General features: G+C 41.8%; 1 protein-coding gene across 15 annotated transcripts in view; it reads left to right on the top strand.

Moving 5' to 3' along the window:
* Window positions 1-20699, top strand: part of LOC110978113 (limbic system-associated membrane protein-like) — a 53408-nt gene that overhangs the window by 14794 nt on the left and 17915 nt on the right. For 6 of the 15 annotated variants that reach the window (XM_087142378.1, XM_087142374.1, XM_087142373.1 and 3 more), the window contains 5 exons: window positions 5297-5437; window positions 6541-6696; window positions 15369-15509; window positions 16487-16666; window positions 18012-18141. In XM_087142378.1, the coding sequence (XP_086998504.1) occupies window positions 5297-5437; window positions 6541-6696; window positions 15369-15509; window positions 16487-16666; window positions 18012-18141 (748 nt within the window). Of the gene's footprint in view, window positions 1-5296; window positions 5438-6540; window positions 6697-8083; window positions 8231-12800; window positions 12876-15368; window positions 15510-16486; window positions 16667-18011; window positions 18142-20699 lie in introns of all 15 variants that reach the window. The other 9 variants (XM_087142379.1, XM_087142380.1, XM_022232835.2 and 6 more) reach the window with 6 other exon arrangements.

The raw sequence follows: 20699 nt of genomic DNA on the forward strand, positions 1-20699 counted from the left end.
CTATCTTAGAAAAGTTGGGTAGAAATCTTACACCAACCTCCATACCATATTAATGATTATCACACCCCTAATCTCAGATTGTATATTTTGATTGGCCTTGAGGCAGTCACATGACATTCGCTGGTTTTGCTATCTTGCTTTTCACGATAGAAGGAACTCTACCTTTAGCAACCAAAGAACTATACGCATGACCACCAGCATCGTATGAAAATGCATACTGATGTGCGCGTTGCGCTGCGCGTTACACATATTCCAATATGCTGGCCTTACATATCTGGGTACACAAATTTTGTGAGAAGGTAGTTTTAAAGTGCTGGTAAATTTGCAACTCATTTCTTATTCTAATCGATTTATTTCCAGTGAATTTATGTCAAATTAACCAGTTACCACTTAAATTAAGAAGGATCTGTGTAGCAATGACTGCTTTATATCGTGGGTGCAGTACACTTAGCCTCGTTCGCTGATCCATGAAGCATTACATTTCCCCTGAGCTCCGTCAAAGGAAAATGAAATGTTCCACGTACCACTAGAGGCTAGTTTTTCTACGCCACTCGAAGCAATCAATATTTCTGTACTGCCGCAGGTGGTCCTTCATTACCCAACAGGGTTGATATCTAGCCCAGGTTGGACGTCGTCTACATTGCATTGCGACTAACGTCCAGGGTATAAAAGCCTTCCTACACTGTGAAATTTTTGTCAACAGCTTTTTCTCACATTTTGAACTGGCCAAAGACAGCTTAAATATCGTTCAAAAGTGCCGTGTACCTCGATTCCATAAATGCTGTGTTGAAATTACTAAATACGCCCACGGACAATGTATTTTGCAGGAGATTTAGCGCAACTCCACGCTTTCTATCGTGAACGATCTACGTTCGTCTTGTACGGGTACTAGCACATGTGCGAAATGCATAGTAACCGTCCGCCCCTTATGCATGCAGGGAAGAGCTGTGGGCGTGAGCAGTCGCAGATAAGGCCGTGTCCGAAACGGGGCTTCTAAAGCTACGGCTAGGCCTGTTGTCTGTGCGTCTCCACTCATCTCCAGTGGGGCGAACACCTAGACTTAGCTCTAGGCGACATAACTGCAACATAACATGCGCAAATGTGTACTACTGGACGAACGTTCACGAATCGCGATGGAGAGCATGGAGTTTCACAAAGGGTCCTGCAAGATACGTTGTTCGCAGGCGTATTTAGTAATGTCTACACATCATTTATGGAATTTGGAATACAATGCACTTGTGAGCAACATTTCATCTGTCTTTGCCAGGTACAAATGTTAGAAAAAAAAGTTGAAAAAAACTCGCATTGTAGGAGGACTTTCATACCCTGGACGTAAATCGTAGTGTAAATGAAGACAACGTCCAACCTGGGCTAGGTTGATATCTAAGTCTGCACGATAAGTTGAAGTTCAAATCTACATTGTAAGCTTCACTTTCTTGTAGCCAATATACTTAATAACACTTGTTTGTCAATAATAACCCCACAGGATGTAGGCTATGTGTCCATCGCTTTGCCCGTAAACTGTAATACAGTCCAAACATTTTTTTTTTTTTTTTACTTATTTGAGATTGTCTGTGGCCTTAAATAAGACACGGGTAATATCCAGGAAAGCACAGAAAAGGTTATCACAATAACACAAAGGCTTAAGTTGAGAACGAAATGTGGCAAAATTGCCCGTTGTAAAATGAGACATTATTTACAGGGCGTTCAAAATCAAACAAGGGCTCGTTCTTCAAAGGTCCCTTCCATTTAAGCATTTTATTTGGTTGTTATGTACTCACAAGACACACCTTTCTCGCACAGGGAATGCGTTAAAGTGGGAAATACTTGTACAAAGCGATCTGGATGGGTGCTCTTTTAATTACCTTCTGGGTACTAGAACCGTCTCATTTGTATCCTGCTTAAGATGATACACAGTGTTTTGACGAAAGTTGTGCTGGGCCAATATTGATACAAAAAAATAGTTTTCACGCCTTACTGGTTCGACACAATGGCGGAGCCCAAGGGAGGGGGCAAAGTGGCCAAAGTCCCTTTCCTAGAGGATACGAATGATTTTGAGAAATAATTAAAGAAGATTTTTTTTGGTAACATCTCACTTTCATTCCTTACAAGAGTATGCAAAATGCCGAAAATATTTTTACCCCTCTGAAAGGCCATAATAAGGGGTCAGGTTAGTAACAACATTCCAGTTCGACAGTTCCTTTCGGGAGAAGCTCAATGGCCATGCATGCTTGAAATTCCATGCCAACCTTTCAAAATGTGTAACAAAGTCTTCTTTTGCTATTAAATTACACAGCCCTTATTTAGAATGTTAGTGAAATTCAACCGGACAAATTTACAAAGTCTGCAAAACACGGGAGTATCAACGTCAAGCCAATTTCACTTTAAACCATACACGAAACGATGAGATGAGGGGATTTATTTTCCATCGACATGCATCGAATGAAATGGTGGTTAAATATTCAAGAAATGGCAAAGGCGTAATATGGTCAAATCATACGTGGGATTTCGTCTCGGGCCCCACTTTAATTTTGACAATTTGGTTTCTACCAAATTCAATTAAAGATGACCAGTGCAGCCTATTTCACAAAATGTGTCGTGACTTTGAACAATGAGTATTCCTTACGCCACAATTGTGTGCCGTACTGGGCTATGTACTTGCTTAGCTGTGGCATGTTTTAATTATATCAATTCCTTGGATTGGGAGGATAATGGCTATTTCCATGGCTTCCCCTTTTAATATCAAACAATCGTTAAACTCCTTTCTCCCACCATTTTTTAAAAAGTCTTCGTCTTTTATTCGTAGGAATAGGAAATCTTTCGGTTCTCTCACAGCCAAACAAGGTTTTCATTACTTTCATTAAAATTTAAGTTTTTAAACGATTTCTTGTTTAAGTCTTGCTAAGTTCAGCAATGATGAGCCTTAATCGAACACAGCCAGTTAGTAAATTCATTCGAGTTCGCATTGTTTGTCACAACCAGCCTAAAATGAGTGCGTAAATGAGGTCATAATTTGGTGCGGAAGTTGCGGACTTACGCAGTGCAAACGTTTCTTGAAATCGCTTTTAATTTGTTGCGCAGCAAACGCAATCAAATGTGGCGTTAGTGGTATTGCGCTGTTGCATAAAGTTTTTTGGAAATTGGCTGCAGAGACAGGATTGATGACAGCGGCTTGTCGTTATTTTAAAGATGATCACTCTTCTTTTTACGTCGGACTGGTGGTCGTAGTTTTGCTTGGTATCCCTACCCACGAGGCTTTGAAAACTTCTGAGAGGTCTTTAACAACAGATAGGTAAAACAATGATCATGCTTGATTGTTTATGTAATTGCTCGAGCTACCCGTCAGCGGTTTCTCTGCCCACTCATCTCCTGTCTCGGATGATGATCATGCTCGCTATCCCTTCCCACGATGCTGTGCAAACCTTGAGAAGATTGACAAACAACAGAGGAGTAAGAGGATGGCTGGTCACGCTTGTTGGCACATGCATCATTTGCCGTTTACTGTAGCCTAATGCTTCATTGTTGCGGGGGTGCATCAGCATGCTAAGGGCAGCGCCTCTTACTTCCGTTCATAATTAACAGTGTTCTGTGCGTCACCATGCGCAGTGATATGTAAGCGGTCTTATAATAGACACGGTATAAATTCCCGGGCTCTTAATCATTCTTCAGAATATATATCTCGACAACAGTCGATTTTTCCTCTCTTTTCATATATAGGTTGCATATTTGCTGGCTTATTTATAAGATAGATCTGGAGTGTGCAGTGAAATATAAATACTAATCAGTGCGTGTACGAAACGTGCAGTAGTGGATCGACACCCAGTGGACAGAAGGACAAGTTTTGCCCTGTGTTAAGTAAACACATCGCATGATTTAAATTAGTCTTAAGTGCTCGTTACGGCAGGGATGTAGCAGTGTTTGATTGTTAGGAGACCTTTTCTTTGAACGAACACTAGATATGAACATCCTTCGCTGCAGTTGATGATGCAAACTCCATGACCACTCTGCCACGCTGCTGCTAATGGTTGCAGTTGCCCCTGAAGTTAGTTGGGGGGGGCTGGTGAAAATATATTTGTTACCATTGAGCGATAAACTAGTTAATCTTCATTGTTCACCATTTAGTCTTTGCGCGTATTGTGCCGTGGAATTTCCCTAAAATTTGTAATACTAGAGGTTAGGATTTGGCGATTTTTCTGGAATTTCTCAAACACCCGACCGTAGCACTTTTCAATCTTATAATTCCGAATGCCTAAAAACACACAGATTCCAACACACAGACTCACAAGCCATTACTGTAGTCAAACTGCGTGGACCGGAATGGCTAGTTAAACCACAGCGCATCCCCTCCCCCTGGGAACGACTCAGTAGGTCAATTTATTACCAATAAATTTTAAATGAAGCGAAGTGTGAGAGGGTGCGCGCCTTATTTCGAGGTTGACGTGGAAACGAAAGCACAACCGCGCGGCTGCGGGGGTTTACGGACTTTTGAAGCGGGAAAGTGAGGTTCAGAATTACACGTTCGAGGGGCGTTTAGACCAACTGTGCGCACTAGATGTTGTTTTAAGATCAGCAAAGAAAAATATCGTTTCATTTGATAACCTTCATCTTGCTATCTCCAACGACAGTGTTATGATCTATATAAAAAATATATGCAGATGATATACGTCCTGCTAAGAGGCATTTTAATTCCCCAGTGTGCCGTTGCTTTGTTTGGTGTATTACTCGAACAGAAACAGATACAGAACCAAACACACTTAACAGTAAAATGTACTCTTAAAATATTTTGATGAATCACTTCAGATTTCTGGACGCTTGGTAGCAAAGCTAATTTAACAAGTACATGTACTTTTTATTTATTTACAAACTGAGCATGGCATGAGGCCTATCTTGCATAGATGTTAATTCTCTTCAGCTTTGATAATGTCTGATAAATATCACAAAAATAGCCAACTTTGTGATTCAGTCGTCCTGTGCACACTGTAAAGGTAAGTCCCAGACGATTATTATTTTTTTGGTACATCATTATTTCCTCCTAAACAGAGCAAGTTGTGGTTTACGGTAACAAACAAGACCTTGGCTCTGTCAAAATATATGCGCCTCCAAAATAAATTCCAGTTCAAATGTTACCAGAGTTGACTATAATTTTTTTATACTCTTACACCTGGAGAATTACCAGTAGTCTATGGTTTATGTCTTTCACTTTCAACGTTTTCTGAAGAGCTGTGTTATATCTACTTTTTCATATCATATGTATTTCTTTTGAAATCCAACACCTTGACGCTTTTGCACTCCATAGAAGACAAACCCAGAGAAACTGTAATCGTCTTGGGGCCCACAACCATCATAGAAACGGAGCAGTCGCAGCCCTGCGTCAAAATAAACCTCAGACACTATAAACTGTGCATGGAAACGAGTACCACCACCGCCACAAAGGGAGGTAGGACATTTCAGCCCACTGGAAGCGGAATGGCCGAAACAGTGACGCTTTGTCTTTGATGTGACGTCATGTCGATGTGCCCTCCGGAGCATTGCATTACACACCAGCATGGCCGGGATCGTGAGCCAACTAACCCGAGTGTGGTTTTTCTTGTTCAGACAGGCTAACCAAACTAACGTGAAGGCATGAGGGGCAAAATGAAGACTTAGACAGTGGATGCACTGCATGGTTATGATTCCTCTAATAACATGGCGTCCTTCTGCTTTGCACGTGCCCTCGTCAGGCGATTTTTTTTTTTTTTTGTACTGGTGACTCAACAAACATTCAAAACACAAATGCAGACATGAACACCATCTGTTCAACAGTGGTCCGGAATATTAACTCTCAACAGCCCTACGTTAACTAAATTAAAGACGGGCCATTGTGTTACCTACTATGATGATTTTTACAGAAAACGTAACTCTGCCCGAGTTATATTGTTTTACACAGTGGACGAATCCTGTAAGGGAGTGTACAATACATACTTGAGTTGAGAATAAGATAATGCACCTTGTTAGGTTAAATTAGAAATGTGGATAGCTAGTAACCAAACGACACTTTGCACAAAACAAACAGGTTAAAATGCTCCCGATTGCAATTGTCAAAAACTATTGGACCAAGCTAACGATGACGTGTTCCCGAGTTACGTGTGCTTTTAAGTTTGCAATCCTTGCACATTACAAAAATGTACTTACAAATGGCAATTTCAGGGTTTCTCTATCAAATCAACTTGTTAACAAAATGAATGCGAAATTGACAACAAAATGGACCTTCTGGATGAGAAGGTTCCGGAAGTATGTACGTGTACTATTTGTGGATGTAACATTGTTTACAATACGGGTTTATCTTCGGTAGAAGTGATATGCTCTGGGATTTATTTTATTTACCAGAGGAGGTTAAGGTCAGTCTCCTGTGTATTCAGTTGCTGCTATTGTTCAGCTGTTTCAAGTCCTCACGCTGTGAGGGTATGAAAATATAAAATACATATCTCACAAGCGCCATCTAGATTGCGGTGGTCGATGTAGTGTTCTAAAAGAACGCTTTGACGCTTTCGCCCTCCGTAGACCATCAGCAGCCCAGGCACGATATGTTCGTCGTTGGATCTACCGCCATCATAGAAACGGAACAGTCACAGGCCTGCGCCAAACGAACACAGAACAGCCCTCTTTTCGTCAGGGACTTTAAGCGGTGTCTGTTGTCGACTGCCGCGTCACAGGGAGGTAGGAATACACCCTCTGGAACGAAACTGAGTCTGAAACAGTGATAAGCCATCTTGGCGTCACGTCATCTTGCTGCGTCATCTTCGAGTACTAATGTTTTGCTCTCTGTTTTTTGTTTGTTTTTTATTTGTTTGTTTTTTTTTCTAACCAACTAACATGAGTTTTGTTTTTCCTTCACAGCTGGCTAACTCTGGTTCTTGATCGTTGCATTAACAATTTTAACCAAGGCGACTTTGGCCCGTGCTTCCTAATGCTTTATTAATGTCCCACTAACCCAATGGTTAGTGTGGGCTCGAGCAAGAATGACAGCGTGGTATTTTGCAGTGCATGGTCCCATCAAGTCTCTGCCTACAATCTTGTGCTCACGAATGTAGGAGCACCCTTATTCTAGGAATCACTGGCCCCCTTTCCACGTCATTTCCTGAGAGGCATGACCCTAAGTGGCCGCACCTTGTAGGCTGGCTTCTGTGGGATATTTTCTGGAACATCATACACTTGCTCAGACCCTCTGCACGCGTCCACGAATTTGCAGTTAGCCCCCCCCCCATACTCGGTCTCTGATCAGACCAAAGTTCTAGAATTGATGCAGCGATGCATTTTGGGGGGGTTGGGGTGAAGTTGTCTTTTTAAGACTGGCAACGGACACGGAAATGAGTTGCATAAGAGCAAAGGCTAGTAGTAGCGCGTCGCACCTCATGCCGCCATTGTTGTTGATCAGCTGGCTGCAACTGCCTACCCATGGTCTACTGTTTGTGTTCGACATCAACATCACGCAGTCGTAACAGATCTAGAGCTACCCACGAATTAGTCTGGTTCGGTGAACAAAGTGCCCTTCTCACTTGTGGACTTGTTGCCGGGAATCAGTGTACTCGCGAACATTCAGGCAGTGCAGAGATAGAGGGCGCTGTTTTGAAAGTTTTAAGAAAAAATGGGAAAACAATTGACGCGCGCGCTGACCAGAGACCGACTTTTTTTTGGGGGGGGGGGCTTACAGGCAGCCCCTGTTGGGTGTTCACCGAATGCATAGTACGCCGTTTGGCAGCCAGTCATGAGGATTACATTCTGACACTTTTCTGCGCCTACTCCGTGCCGAAACAAGTTACCCGGTTTGCAGTCATTGCGTGTTGATCCAACAGGACAGGGTGAACTCCACCTTTCGTGTCCGTGTAGGAAGTAGCCCTGCACAGGGTTTAAAAATAAATGATTTGCTGGGTTGAAAACAAATATGAAAAAGATACTAAAATCTAGACCTTTAGACAGTGGTAGCTAATCGGTTAAGCACTCAATAGCAATAAAGAATTAATGATTCGGAAATCAGCCTCATAAAAATAAAAACCTTCTTGGTGTTGTCATGTTTGTGCTTACACGCTACCTCCCGGCCACGCAGCCGAAAGAATAGCCAGAAGTGTGATCGGGGTTGGGTCGACGACTGTTCCAGAAACCAAGAATTCTCTGCACTGCCTTGGAATCTCGGAAGTACCCGAGAAGTTTTGGAAATGCATGAGAAAGATCAGAAAGTCGACGACCACAATAGGTATGACGCCTCACTCCATCCCTCCCCCTGGAATGGGAACAACTACGGAGGCAGTTCCTTCCACCTTTGTGTGTGTGCTACTAACATCCACCATTGCTGTGTGCTCGTGTTTACTAACAATAATTAACATCAATTTGTTTTCCCCTGCTTGCTTCCCAGCTGGTTAAAAGCCGACGAGCCCGCTTGCCTCATATAACATACTAACCCGAGCATTTTGACAGGCATTTGTCAGTAGCAATCACGCATGTTGTCTTTCATGGGCAAAATTTAATTTCTTCTTCTTCGTTTTGGATTATGACTTGAGTGAGAAGAGATCAATGTCTGTAGTGCCGCGGTAATGGATGTCTCTGGACTGCTGCATTTGGAGATCCAACCTCCTCCCCCGATGAGCGTCGACTGGTACCCATTTTGTGCTGATTACTCCGCTATTTTGCTCATGATTACCAAGTACGCTAAAAGAAGAGGAGGCTGAACACCGAGAGCAAATGACAATAGACCTTTCTATTTATTGCTCTGTAAAAAGACTTGACAATCGTGATTTTTCCTGTGCACACGGGATTAAGCAGGAAAAAGCCCGCTTATATTAGAAACTAATAGCAAGAACGCTTTAATAGGATTTTCTGAAGAAAAAAATAAACAAAGCAAATTGACCTGAGAGAAAATGATACATTTTCAATGGCTCTGGCAACCAAAGCCATTTCTGCTCATGCGTGCATAATTGTGATTTTGTTTTTTTTAGTGGAAAGGTTTATAGCTGCGTTATTCTGTCGCTGTTGAGCCAGCAAAGTTTTTATTATTTTGTGCGTGGGGTTTTTTCAAACACAATGGCTGAATCTCAGACCACTGAAACCCAAAGTCACAAACTATTTGCTCTTAGTGCTGCTAAATGCAATGGTCCAGATTCTCACATTGCCCCAAATGCGGCCCAGTGTACGTTTTTGTTTTCAAACATACATGTAATTATGTGAATGTGCAAGCTCTAAGTCGTGCTCTAATATGTAGCGAGGGTAGAACGATTTTTTTCTTTGAGCGTAGGGTCAAGAGTCAATTAGAAGATGACGTCATTCTAGTTAGCATCATTCATATTAAACGGACAACTGTTTGCCTGATAGCACAGACTCACGCCACAAAGTAAAAGTTTGTGTGGGAGATATGTACACATTTTCACATTAAGTCCCAAAACCACTGCCAACCAATTACACTTTTATGCATTCCCTGGTAAAACTATAGACCTTTTTTCTAATGATTAAATCGTTTGTGTGAATGTAGAGTCCGTTATGCGATCTTCCCACTAACCTTAATATGTAGCTTATCTACTGAAATCCGGAAGACGAGCTTGTTGGTGGTGCAGATTAATTAATGGTTTTTAGGGGTAACGTCGTTTACAGCTGCCTGAGGCAAGCTGGCCAGATTAGTCAAACATTTGCTTAATTTATGGGAGTGAGAAATATTAGGTCCGTCACCCCTGGGCATGTTTAGTCTGGATGCACTGGCACTGTTTGCATGGGAACGATGTTGAAGGAAAGCTAACATTAACACACTTCGGAAATGCTGCTGACTTTGAAAATGCTGGCGTCGTCAATAATGGCATTTGCGCAGAGCTGTTATCGCTATAAGGTCGTGTACAACACGCATTCACAATTGGCGAAGACTAGACCTAGGCTAGACTAGCACTCCCTGTTTGGACTTAATCCTTTATTTTTAGCACATAGAAATCTTGACGTATGAGGCGCCATCACGGGCAAAATTAATAATTCTTCTAAACGAATGATCCAAAAGAAAAACATAGCTCAAAAGTTAAAAACAAGCAAAATAAAAACCGCATAATTAAAGGGCATCGAGAAAATAAAAAGGTAAATTAAAAACGAAGCACAGAAAAATAAAGTCGAGCTCTAAATCCGGCTTTGAGAACTGCATTTGCGAAACAAACGATGAAACCTCAATCGGTCAGAAAAAAAAAAGGAAAAAGATTAAAGGGCAAAAGTCAACGATAAAAGGACAGAAAAAATAATAAAAGCACAAAACCAAACGATCAAAGAACAAAGCAAAGGATCTCCAGGTAAAACTTAACGATCAAAGGACGAAGCCAAATGATCGAAGGATTAAACAAAACGATCAAAGGACGGAGCCAAATAATCGAAGGACAAAGCCAAACGATAAAAGGACAAAAAGAAACGAACTAAGTGAAAGTGAACATTGAGGGCAGCAATTGCTGACGGTATGACAGCGCGCGTAAATCCGATCTCAAATCCAGTTTGTCAGAGAAGTCAAAGGTCGTTACTTTTGGTGGGCTTAGTTATCTATAGTAACAAAAAATATTTTGTCATGATAACCGAGGAGACGGCAAACCGAATACTCATTGCTCTTGACAGAGTGATGGATGCGTTACCGCCTCAGACGTCACTGACGGTAGGCTTCGGCTTACCAGTAGGCCTCCCACTAGGCCAGTTTAGATGCCAGGACCACGAGGCGTGGGCCCAGTTCCGTTAAGCCAAATGTCACTACCTGTTACATCAGTATGACTGGCAGCACTGGAACAACCATAAGAACGATGCCTAATGTAGGCCTAGGACATGCCAGTGTCCGTGCAACTGGAAGTAGGCGAAGCCCTGCATGGCAACAATGACCTATGATTTCTTTGCCTAACTGGATTTGAGATCGGATTTAATATGTCATTTGTCGCATTCGGGTGGCCTGTTCTTGACACGGCTTTCTTGTTCTTGCGCTCAAACGGCGACAACACGGCGACTCAAGAACACTGTTCTCGTAACAGGATCACACACAAGGGTTTTACACAGACACACGGGAAAACTCGTGAGATTTGGATTGTTGAACAGACGGGAAAAAATAGCGAGACGGTTTACAAAGCCGGAGACAACGGGACGTTTGGCAAAGTTAACATTAGTAATTTTCTCTACCACACAAAAGAATGTTATTTTTTAAACAGAATACAAGTCAGCCTAGTCATTCAAACATTAACCCCTGAAGGACACGGCGTTCGAGTGGTCAACCCACGAACAATAAATCGAGCTGTTCGTAAACTTACAAGAACAATCAATTGCTGCCCTCAACGTTCGCTTTTACTTAGTTCGTTTCTTTTGTCCTTTGATCGTTTGGCTCCGTTCTTTGATCGTTTTGTTTTTTCTGAAGATGCTTTGTTTCTTTTGATAGAAAGTACCGTATCCGTCGGTAAGGCAACTATTGTAGTTACATCAGTTGCAGTTAATCTTCAAAATAGTCAGATATGTATATCGGACAATACCAGTTTTTGATATCGCGCAAGGCACTCGGTGGGAACCAACACGATGCAGCATTATCGTACTCATGGGTACGAGGTTGATCTACACTAATTACACCATTGATTTCCCTAATTATGAAAGTCAAGGAACTAGACTCAGTTGGTTATCACGTTCGCGTGCAAGCCTTACACTTGGTTGCAAAGACGTGAAGCATCTTCCCTGAGACCATCACACTTACTCCGATTGTCCACTCGTTCCAATCATCCTGTTAGGGTACTGGGGGCAGTTGATATCTTTCACGAAATTGTGCAGAAGGAGAGACGCCAAGGTTAAAGATATGTAAAATTTCGTGAGTAGTTTGTCGTTGTGATGTTTGCATATTCAACGCACACGTGTCGACCGTAGACAGACGTATTGCCCCGTGCTACTATAAAGACAATTTTATACAGGGTGTCCACATAAAAAAAATATACCGAGATAAAAATTACTATAATGGCAAAACTACTTCAAATATGGGAAAGAGTAATATTTCTCTAGAAAGGGCAGAAGCCCTCTCTGCAATGGTATTAAGCTTTTGATGTTATTGAGACAGATGAGTGAACATACTAGACCGGTGTTTAGGGTACTGAAATTAGTACCCTGACTAGTTGCATATTTCGAATAACAAACGTTAGACGAGCAGTAAGGGACATGTTACGAAGATATCAGATGGTATCGCCAGTAATGGTAGCCATGTGGAGGGCACATCACAGTAAACTTATGAGGTAAGAAGTGAAACCAAGGCAGGTTAGATTGATTTAGGTACATTTCATGTTTTCAAGAATGTGTTCCTGAGCAAAGACATTTGGTATTCCGCACACTTGCATGGTTGAGCCTTGTTAATTAATCAAAATAATATGCAAACTTGTCACAGTGCCGATTTCAGTACCCTTTTGCCATTACAGTACTTTTTATCTCTTTTTTGGGACACCCAGTACATTAAGATTGGAGAAGTTACCTCGTTAAGAAACCACGAGAAAAGGCAAGCAAACGATTGCCTACGTCGAATTTGTGAGCAGACATCTGTCCATGTGATGCCATGTCTTTTTGAACTGTTTGTATTGTCCAATGCAAAGAGTGCATTAGTGGAGTATTCCCAGATGGCGAATTTCAGCTTTTAGTTACTAACCTGTGGGTGTTCTAGATTATGGTTGAACAAACCCGTTACACCACACTGCATTTGTTTTACAATTTGATTGCAGCATGATCTGAATGTGATGACTGTTTTTAATCCCACGTGTTTCTCCTCCCGCATGCCTTACTGACGTTATGTGCATGAAACCTTTTGTCAGGCCGGAGTAATCCTCCTCTCACCTTGTATGCCAGAGATTATTTGTTGCCCTTTTGGAAATATACCCGTCCAAGCGGTAAGTTTTTAACCATTTTCCTAACTATTTTTGGGGAGGTCTGAGCAAAGCAGGGCGCTTTAAATCACACATGCTCTTCTCATCATTGACACAACAAAATAGTATTTGCAAACTTCTCTCCTCGTCTCATACCATATGCTCTTGCCTTCACTGCAGTCGTTTATTACAAAACCCAGTCCAAGATGAAATTAATGAAGCATTGATGGAGTACAAAAACAGGAGCCAGAGAAAATACTTATTTCGATGTCATCTTTTCCGGTCCTCTTTTTTAGTCCATAATTCAGTCTCTAATGCACGATTATACCCTCTCGGGCCCGTGAGAGACCAGAAGGGGTTCCTATTTCTCTTCGTCAAAAGGGCATAAACGGGCAGTAGTGACCCAATAGCCAGTCCATAGCCGTATGGGTATCACACACTATTTGATGACATGGATCAACTAATCCAATTTGAGGATTCGTGTTTACCGGAAGGTAAAATGTCGTGTAGGTTAAAGTGTAGCTGCATTGATTTTTTTAAAGACACTGTTTTTGCAACTCTGTACTTTTTTTCAATGTATGAATGCTCTTTTATGTTCCTATTTGGCTAAATGCATTGAAAAGTTAGTGCGCTTTCTGAACACTTCAAATTATCTATGCTTTCATTGGCAACTGAAGGCGCTGTTGCTGTGGTGTCATCCAGAGAAGATATGGTTCAGTGTATAGGTTTTCCATTCAAAATTAGGAACCCCGCCTTTGCTTCATGAAAACACTTCCAAAGATTTAGTCCAGCATATTCTACCGAAATGCAGTTTTTTTTGTGTAAAAATAAAGTAATATTGAGGGGTTCTTCCTGGCATAACACCTCCGTTTTGCTCATGAATATGGAAATACTCATCTTTAAAAAAAAACAAAAAGGGAGTAAACTACCCTTTGAAATAGCGAAACGAAAGTTAACACTGTGGTTAACTGGGATACACCGGTGCATTTGAAGTTGTGTTAAAACAAATTGATTACAGCTACCCTTTAACGTTTAGATTTAAGCGGTCATACAGTGGATCCTTTGGGCACACAACGCCGCAACCTCGTTCCCAAGGTGTTGAGTTGTGCTCCCCAACGCTATTGCTCTCCAGCCTAATAACAGATCAGTTGCATTTCCAAAACATTACCCACTTGTGTTATTGAGGAATAGTCTGGTGCTTATAGCTGCGCAATACAAGTAACGTTCTATTCGGTATGCGGGATGCGCGATTTTACTAAAAACGTGATTTTTCAGACTAGTTCGTGTTAGGGCTTATGTGCCATTTGGCAATCTGATGGTATCAATATGAAAAACATGTGATAAATAAAGGATTGCTGGGTAAGTGGAGAGGACGTAGGCATTCACAACGTGCGTTAAACACAAAACAAACCTTTACAACGAACAAGAACAAGATATGAATTTATTGGTTTGCTAACACAGTGTCGATTTAAAACGAAGGGATATTTATGAACTGTAGGCGCTTACAACTGGAAACTATGCAAAGAACAAAGTAACACCTGGGGACGAGGTTGGCCTAACGTACCCAACAAAATGCTCCCACGCAGGGTCCATTTAAGATTCATTTCTCTCAATCTTTACGTCCGTCGGCTTCCTAGTCTGCAACTCTGAGCAACCCTTTTTTAACGTACTCAGACGCCCTCTTTTTGTCATCTCTCATCAATCCTGGCAATAGAATGATACATGTCATTTCTACGGTGCCTTAATTTATGTATTTATCCTTGAATAAGCCTACACATCCAAGGAGGCACCCTTACTAGAGAAACAAAACGTATATTTGCATGGATGCCTCTGTAAGGTTACACATGCTGTAAATTGCATGGAAACCATTGAGCATGGCATTTCGTCAAAGTCACCGGCAACACAAGTTCAGAGTATAACTACTTGTACTTATTCGATGACGCTTGCACACCAATTGAAACGATTCCCAGCTTACGCAAGAAGCTTAACATCTTAATTAACCACGTGTTTCAGCTTACTGCCATGTTACTCACAGTACGTACTTCCAACTAATCATGTGCATGAACTCGCCAACGATTAACCGTCACGGTCACATTCTTTTTCTGCATGACGTGAACAAATGTACTTTTCACCCACCTTCACTTGGTATTTCCCACTTATTGTTTGTTGTATCTCACAATTGATATCACAAAATCAACCCTTAAAATTATACATCAACGCCATAATGCAATGCATGTCTCCTGGTACATTACCAATAATGATAAACGAAAAACTAAATCTCGTGGAAAATGCATTTCACTCGGTGAATTACTTCAGCTGTCCTTAATTGAACACGTTTTGGTAAACACTAGGATTTCTCTTCAAAATGACACCCTTGCCATAATATTTAATTTTCATTTTAGTTAGTCAAACAAGTTATAACTTCACCATGTTGTGAAATTCACTGATTCTGCCCGCACTTTTGTGAGTTTCAATCTTATTCTTACATAACACCTCGCCACATTCATTCATCGACAGCTCCCGGCATGCCTTGGTTCAACAGCATCGATGCGCATACTCTTCTGTCCAAATTCGTCGGTGACACAGCGGTTCTGAGGTGCACGGTAGAGAACAAGGGAGACAGAGATGTGTCCTGGATGAGGACAGGACCGCATGCGGGTGAGGGCCCACGTATAGACACTGTCGTTGCAACTTCATGAGGCTGATCCAAAAGCCCCGCCCCATGTCAATCGCACTTATCACAAATGACGTGATTGAGGTCAAACGTGCGCGCACTGTTTAAAAATCAGACCAGCATACAAAAGCACGCACGAATAACGCACGGGATGAAGGTTACAGCATGCTATAATGGAGGGGACCACGCGTTAACCAGTCAGCTTTGCATTTCAGCAGGACATGTGCAACAATTGTAAAAAAAAAAAATAAATAAAAGCTGTTGCAGTCGCTGATGTTTGTTATCATTGGCGCAGACTTCGTTAATAGCAGTTGGTGGCCAAACCATAGAGATCGTAAGTAGAAGTAGAGTCGACGTGGGACACGTACAATTGCACCATTAAGCTCGAACAACTTCGAACTTTGCAGACGCCCACGCACGTGTGATCCCGAAAAGTGTGCGCGTTTATGTGGAACATCATGTGGCCCTGTTCTTGCGCAAACTTGGCGTAGCGTTCAAGAACAGGCCCAACACCTCTAGCTTTACTCTGGTTACTTTGTGTCAAACCTTGAGTTGTAAATAGCGCCAACGTCAGACCTTGGGACCAAAATGGCTTCTCGTTGTGTGCGCAGTACAGCAGTACAATGGCATTGAGCCATTGTGCGCTAATTTGTCCACGTGAAGTGCTGCAAAGTCCACGGTTCGAGCAAGTGACACACCCATGCCGGAACTCTGTCCCTAAATAGCTCTGGCCAAGCCCTCATTAGTTATTTTACTTGGCAGTGATCGCGGTGCTGCCGGCAAGAGTGACAATGGAAGGGGAAAGGAAGGAAGGAGGGCAAGTTAGCGCCCCATTCAAAACGATAGGCCCACAGCGACGTAGCTAGAATTGCTTGGTGTTGGGGGTTGTCCTTGGGGATCGCCTTAAAAAGGTTCACATGTACATGTAAATTAAGCTGTTTATATTTGTATCACTCACTAGACGTCATCTTCGTGGGAGATGCGATGTTCCATTCTGATAGCAAATACAAAATTGAAACGGACAACAATCGCACGTTCCACCTGCGCATCGAGCGACTGACCCGAGCTGATAACGGGACGTACGCCTGTATTGTCAACACGAAGCCTCCCATATCGTGGAATGTCAGTCTCCAGATTGTTTGTAAGTCCTTTTTTAACCGTCAATGTTTGATGCAGTAGAAACCATCACAAAGCCTGGCACAAGACAATGTGCGTATAACACGTTGGACATAGACAGAGGAATGCATTCGTAGCAAGTAAATGAAATGCCCTAGGCCACGAATTCAAACTAAAGGTCAGTTGATGTCTGGTGCTGTTGATGTCAGTTGATGTCTGGTGCTGTTGATGTCAGTTGATGTCTGGTGCTGTTGATGTCAGTTGATGTCTGGTGCTGTTGATGTCAGTTGATGTCTGGTGCTGTCCATGTGGTATCTTGTGATGGCCTTAAAGGTCTCGAATATAAAGCCCCGTGGCCCTAGCCCTAGGATATCATACGTCCATCCAACATAACACTGATACCCTAATAACACCCTATCCACTAAACGAGTCCATCAATACTGACCGCATGGAGAGCTGGCACGCCTACACTCCACACGGCTTTCTACTCACCCTCAGCAAACCAAAGTACTCTTCGCCCCCTTTCCTTTAATCGTACCGAGATTTACTGCGCCACGGCACACAGATCAACCCCCTACCGACCAAATCCACTGATCGCCATTCATAGATGTATTCTCTCTCTAAGCAAAACGTACACGCATGCAACTCGCAGAGACATTCGGTAACTAAAATTACATGCAGTTTACTAGTCTGACTGAAAGTTCTGATACGTGATCAGGCAGGCAGCCTAATTCCTATACTGACGTAATAAGACGTAGACAACCAGTCTCAAATTAATGGAGACACTTTAGTGCGACTGACCCCCCCCCTATAAAACCAGACCCGGATATTCGCCAAAGGTATGTCACGTACACATTCTTTCAGAGTAGGAACACCCAAGCGTACACGCTGTCATATTTCGATATTTGGTTTTTCCTGATGACTGATGTAGAACCCAAATTGTCAACAAAAGAGGTGACCCTGAATAAATAGATCACACTGAACTGAAATACCAGTGCAGCAATTAAAAAAATCTACATCTTTCCAAAGCATTTTTTTATTTTGTCAAATAACTTCAGACACTGTTTTAATCTGCGCGCTGACGTTTTAAGAGCTTCGATGCAGACCTTGTAAAGAAGCTCAAGCTGTGAGGTTCTTCACCACGTTGAGGTGTTTCCCTCAATGGGGGCTTTGAGAAGCTTAAATTTGTGGCGGCAGTCAACTCGACCAGTTCTGCGCGTGCGCACGCAGTTCAGGGCATTCGCGGTAGTTCTGAGCACGTGCACAATTGTGGAAAAGGATTGGTCTGTTTGCCGCCACCAACGGTCTCAAAGTCTTCCATTACGTCTTCTTTTTGAAACTTTTTTTTTTATTCATCTCTACCCGCAAAGCCGTTGCAACTGTAAAGGACGTCCAGCAGGTGTCGCCCACAGTCGCGGAAAACAAGAAGCGTATGTTCGTTTTTAACGAGTCCGACATCGTGGAGCTGAAATGCATTGGCGAGGGCATCCCGGCAGCGGGGTAAGTTACCTCGAGGGGGGAGGGTTGTGGAAATGGCCCCTGGTAGATCACTGCTTATGCGTTTAAAAATCTCGGGTGGTGTTGAATAAGCAACCATCCCAGTCGGCTGTCGTATTCGGGGAAAAACATAGTAGTCGGGCTGCGCAGATGATTGCTTGATCGGATGTAATTTGATTTGTTATCGAAGATTAGGCCATTCATTAGCGAAATCTAATATTCAGTGGTGAAAATATAGGAAATAAAAAGGGAAAAACTTCTTAATGTTTTGCAAAATTATGAAATTCTATTTGAGTGCATGTACCCAACATCAAGGCCATGGATTCTACTTGTCTTTTTCCTTTTTGTTTTTCCTCATTTCTATTGTTTAGTTTTTGGAAAACATAAACCCAGTTACAGAAACTTTGTTTTATAATAAAAAGTAATTCGTAGATAAAACTTTTGTTTACTTCATAAAAACAGCACCACCGGCAAATCTTTGTTTTCTTATAACATTGTAAAACTGCTAGTCACTTCGGGAAGACATATAAACGCGTATTAAAAATTGTTACGTTATATTGTATTTAAAGACCTCATATTCGAATATTCATTTACATAATTTCATATTGAGTCATTTATTTTTTTTGACATGGAAATGTATCATTTCGTGAATAACTTGATGGAAGTTCCTCTCCTACAACATGCAGAGAGAGTGAGCTTTATCATACATCTCTGAAATTGATATTATATAAAGGAATCTGAGCAGTTTCTCTGGGCGGGAGAAAAAAGTCTCTTGGACGATAAACAGCTGCGTACCATCCAGAAACAAATGCCTGACTCGTGGGAGAGAATACATGCATGGCAGGCACCGAAAAGTGCTATATTCATCAGATACGTGTTGACATCTTGTAAATAGATGCCCGGAATTTGAAGTGCTTTATTCATCGCTCGAGTTAATTTTGACGTCAGATAGATGTCAATGTCAGGTACTCGAAGTGTTGTATGAATTAGATACGTTTTGACGTCAGGTATACCATATGCTTTACGACATGTATTAACGGGATAAATTTGGACGTCAGATACACGTATATAAGGTACTACAAATATACTTTATTCATCAGATAAGGTTTGACCTCATATAAATGTATGCCAGGCACTTAAAGTACTTTAAAACCTGAACAAGTGTTGACGTCGGATACAGGTACATGTATATGTCATGCACATAAAGTGCTTTATAAGCTACATACGTTTTGACATCAAAGGCATGCACGGCAGGCGATTCGCGTGTTCTATACACATAAGTCAGGCACTAAAGTACTTTCTTCTTCGGATAATTTTCGACAACATCAATGTATGAACGATATTTGAAGTGCTTTATTTATCAAATACGGGTGTGGTAGGCCCGTAGCACTTTAATGCATCAGCCAAGTGTTGACACCACGTACATGCATGTAACGCACTTGCAAGGCATCATGCATGCGTGTTAAGATATGAGCGCAAAATGACGTCGCAGAAAAAAAGGACAATTAGCGGACAGGTATTAATCGTCAGTGTTTTTGCAAGGTCACAAAAACCCCATGTCAGGCAAAACAGACATTCGAACATGATAAATGCGTTTCAAATATTCCCCTATTTCACGACACATTTTCGGGTACTTTGTTGTTAGGGATTCGGGAATGTTGTGCACATTCATGACATCTGCGAGTATTAAAATGCCAATACACACTCAGTTGCAGAAAACTGGTTCTGATAGTTACTCGTTAATATATTTTTTTTTGATTCGTGAAAACAGCACCACCTGGGGGTCTTTTTTTATAACATATCACACTGTTTTTGTCACTTTGCAAAAACATACAAGCAACAAATCTGGTAGAACTGTGGCCGATAAGGTGTTCAACGACTCTGTCTGGAGGTTCGGACTCCCTTATGAACTTCACCATACATTATGTAATATTTAGATACTTACGCAGGTGTTTATGTTCAACATCGTTCTCATGCATGCATAAACTCGCATCCTGTTTCGTACAGAACATTGCGCTGCCTATTTGCCCCACTCACGAGGTGACTTGCGTCACTTCCTGAAAGCGGGGAAACACAGTTATCAAACGTTTTGTCAAATATTTTTGTGCCATTGGTATGAAAATAAACAAAAATATGCTTTAAAACGATGCCTTTTAAATCAAACGTATGAAATGGCAGGAAAAAATCTACAGGGTGCCCTAGAAAAAAAAAAACCCTGAGGAAAGGGGTTGATATGCCTAAACCATGAAGACAACCTCATTCACTGGTTTATCCAAAGTGTTACAACTGAGTTCGGATGCCCCATTTTCAAGACAACAGTGTTCAGTCATGCATGACGGGAGGGATACCATCAAGATATCATTAGAAAGAATACTTCTTTTACTTATACATTATAATCATATCACATGGTTTGGGCATTTTTAACTCCATTCCGCAGGGTTCGGTTCTTTCTGGGACGCCCTGTATATCGAAAAATTGTCCATTTTTCAGGTTATTTCTTACTTTGTGACAATAAGAAAAACAATTTGCAACTGAATGGGGCCGTTCAGTCCTGCGTTTGC

This window comes from Acanthaster planci, linkage group LG10 (genome assembly GCF_054643075.1).
Source record: "Acanthaster planci isolate LZ-2023a linkage group LG10, COTS_SCS, whole genome shotgun sequence".
Classification (NCBI taxonomy): Eukaryota; Metazoa; Echinodermata; class Asteroidea; order Valvatida; family Acanthasteridae; genus Acanthaster; species Acanthaster planci.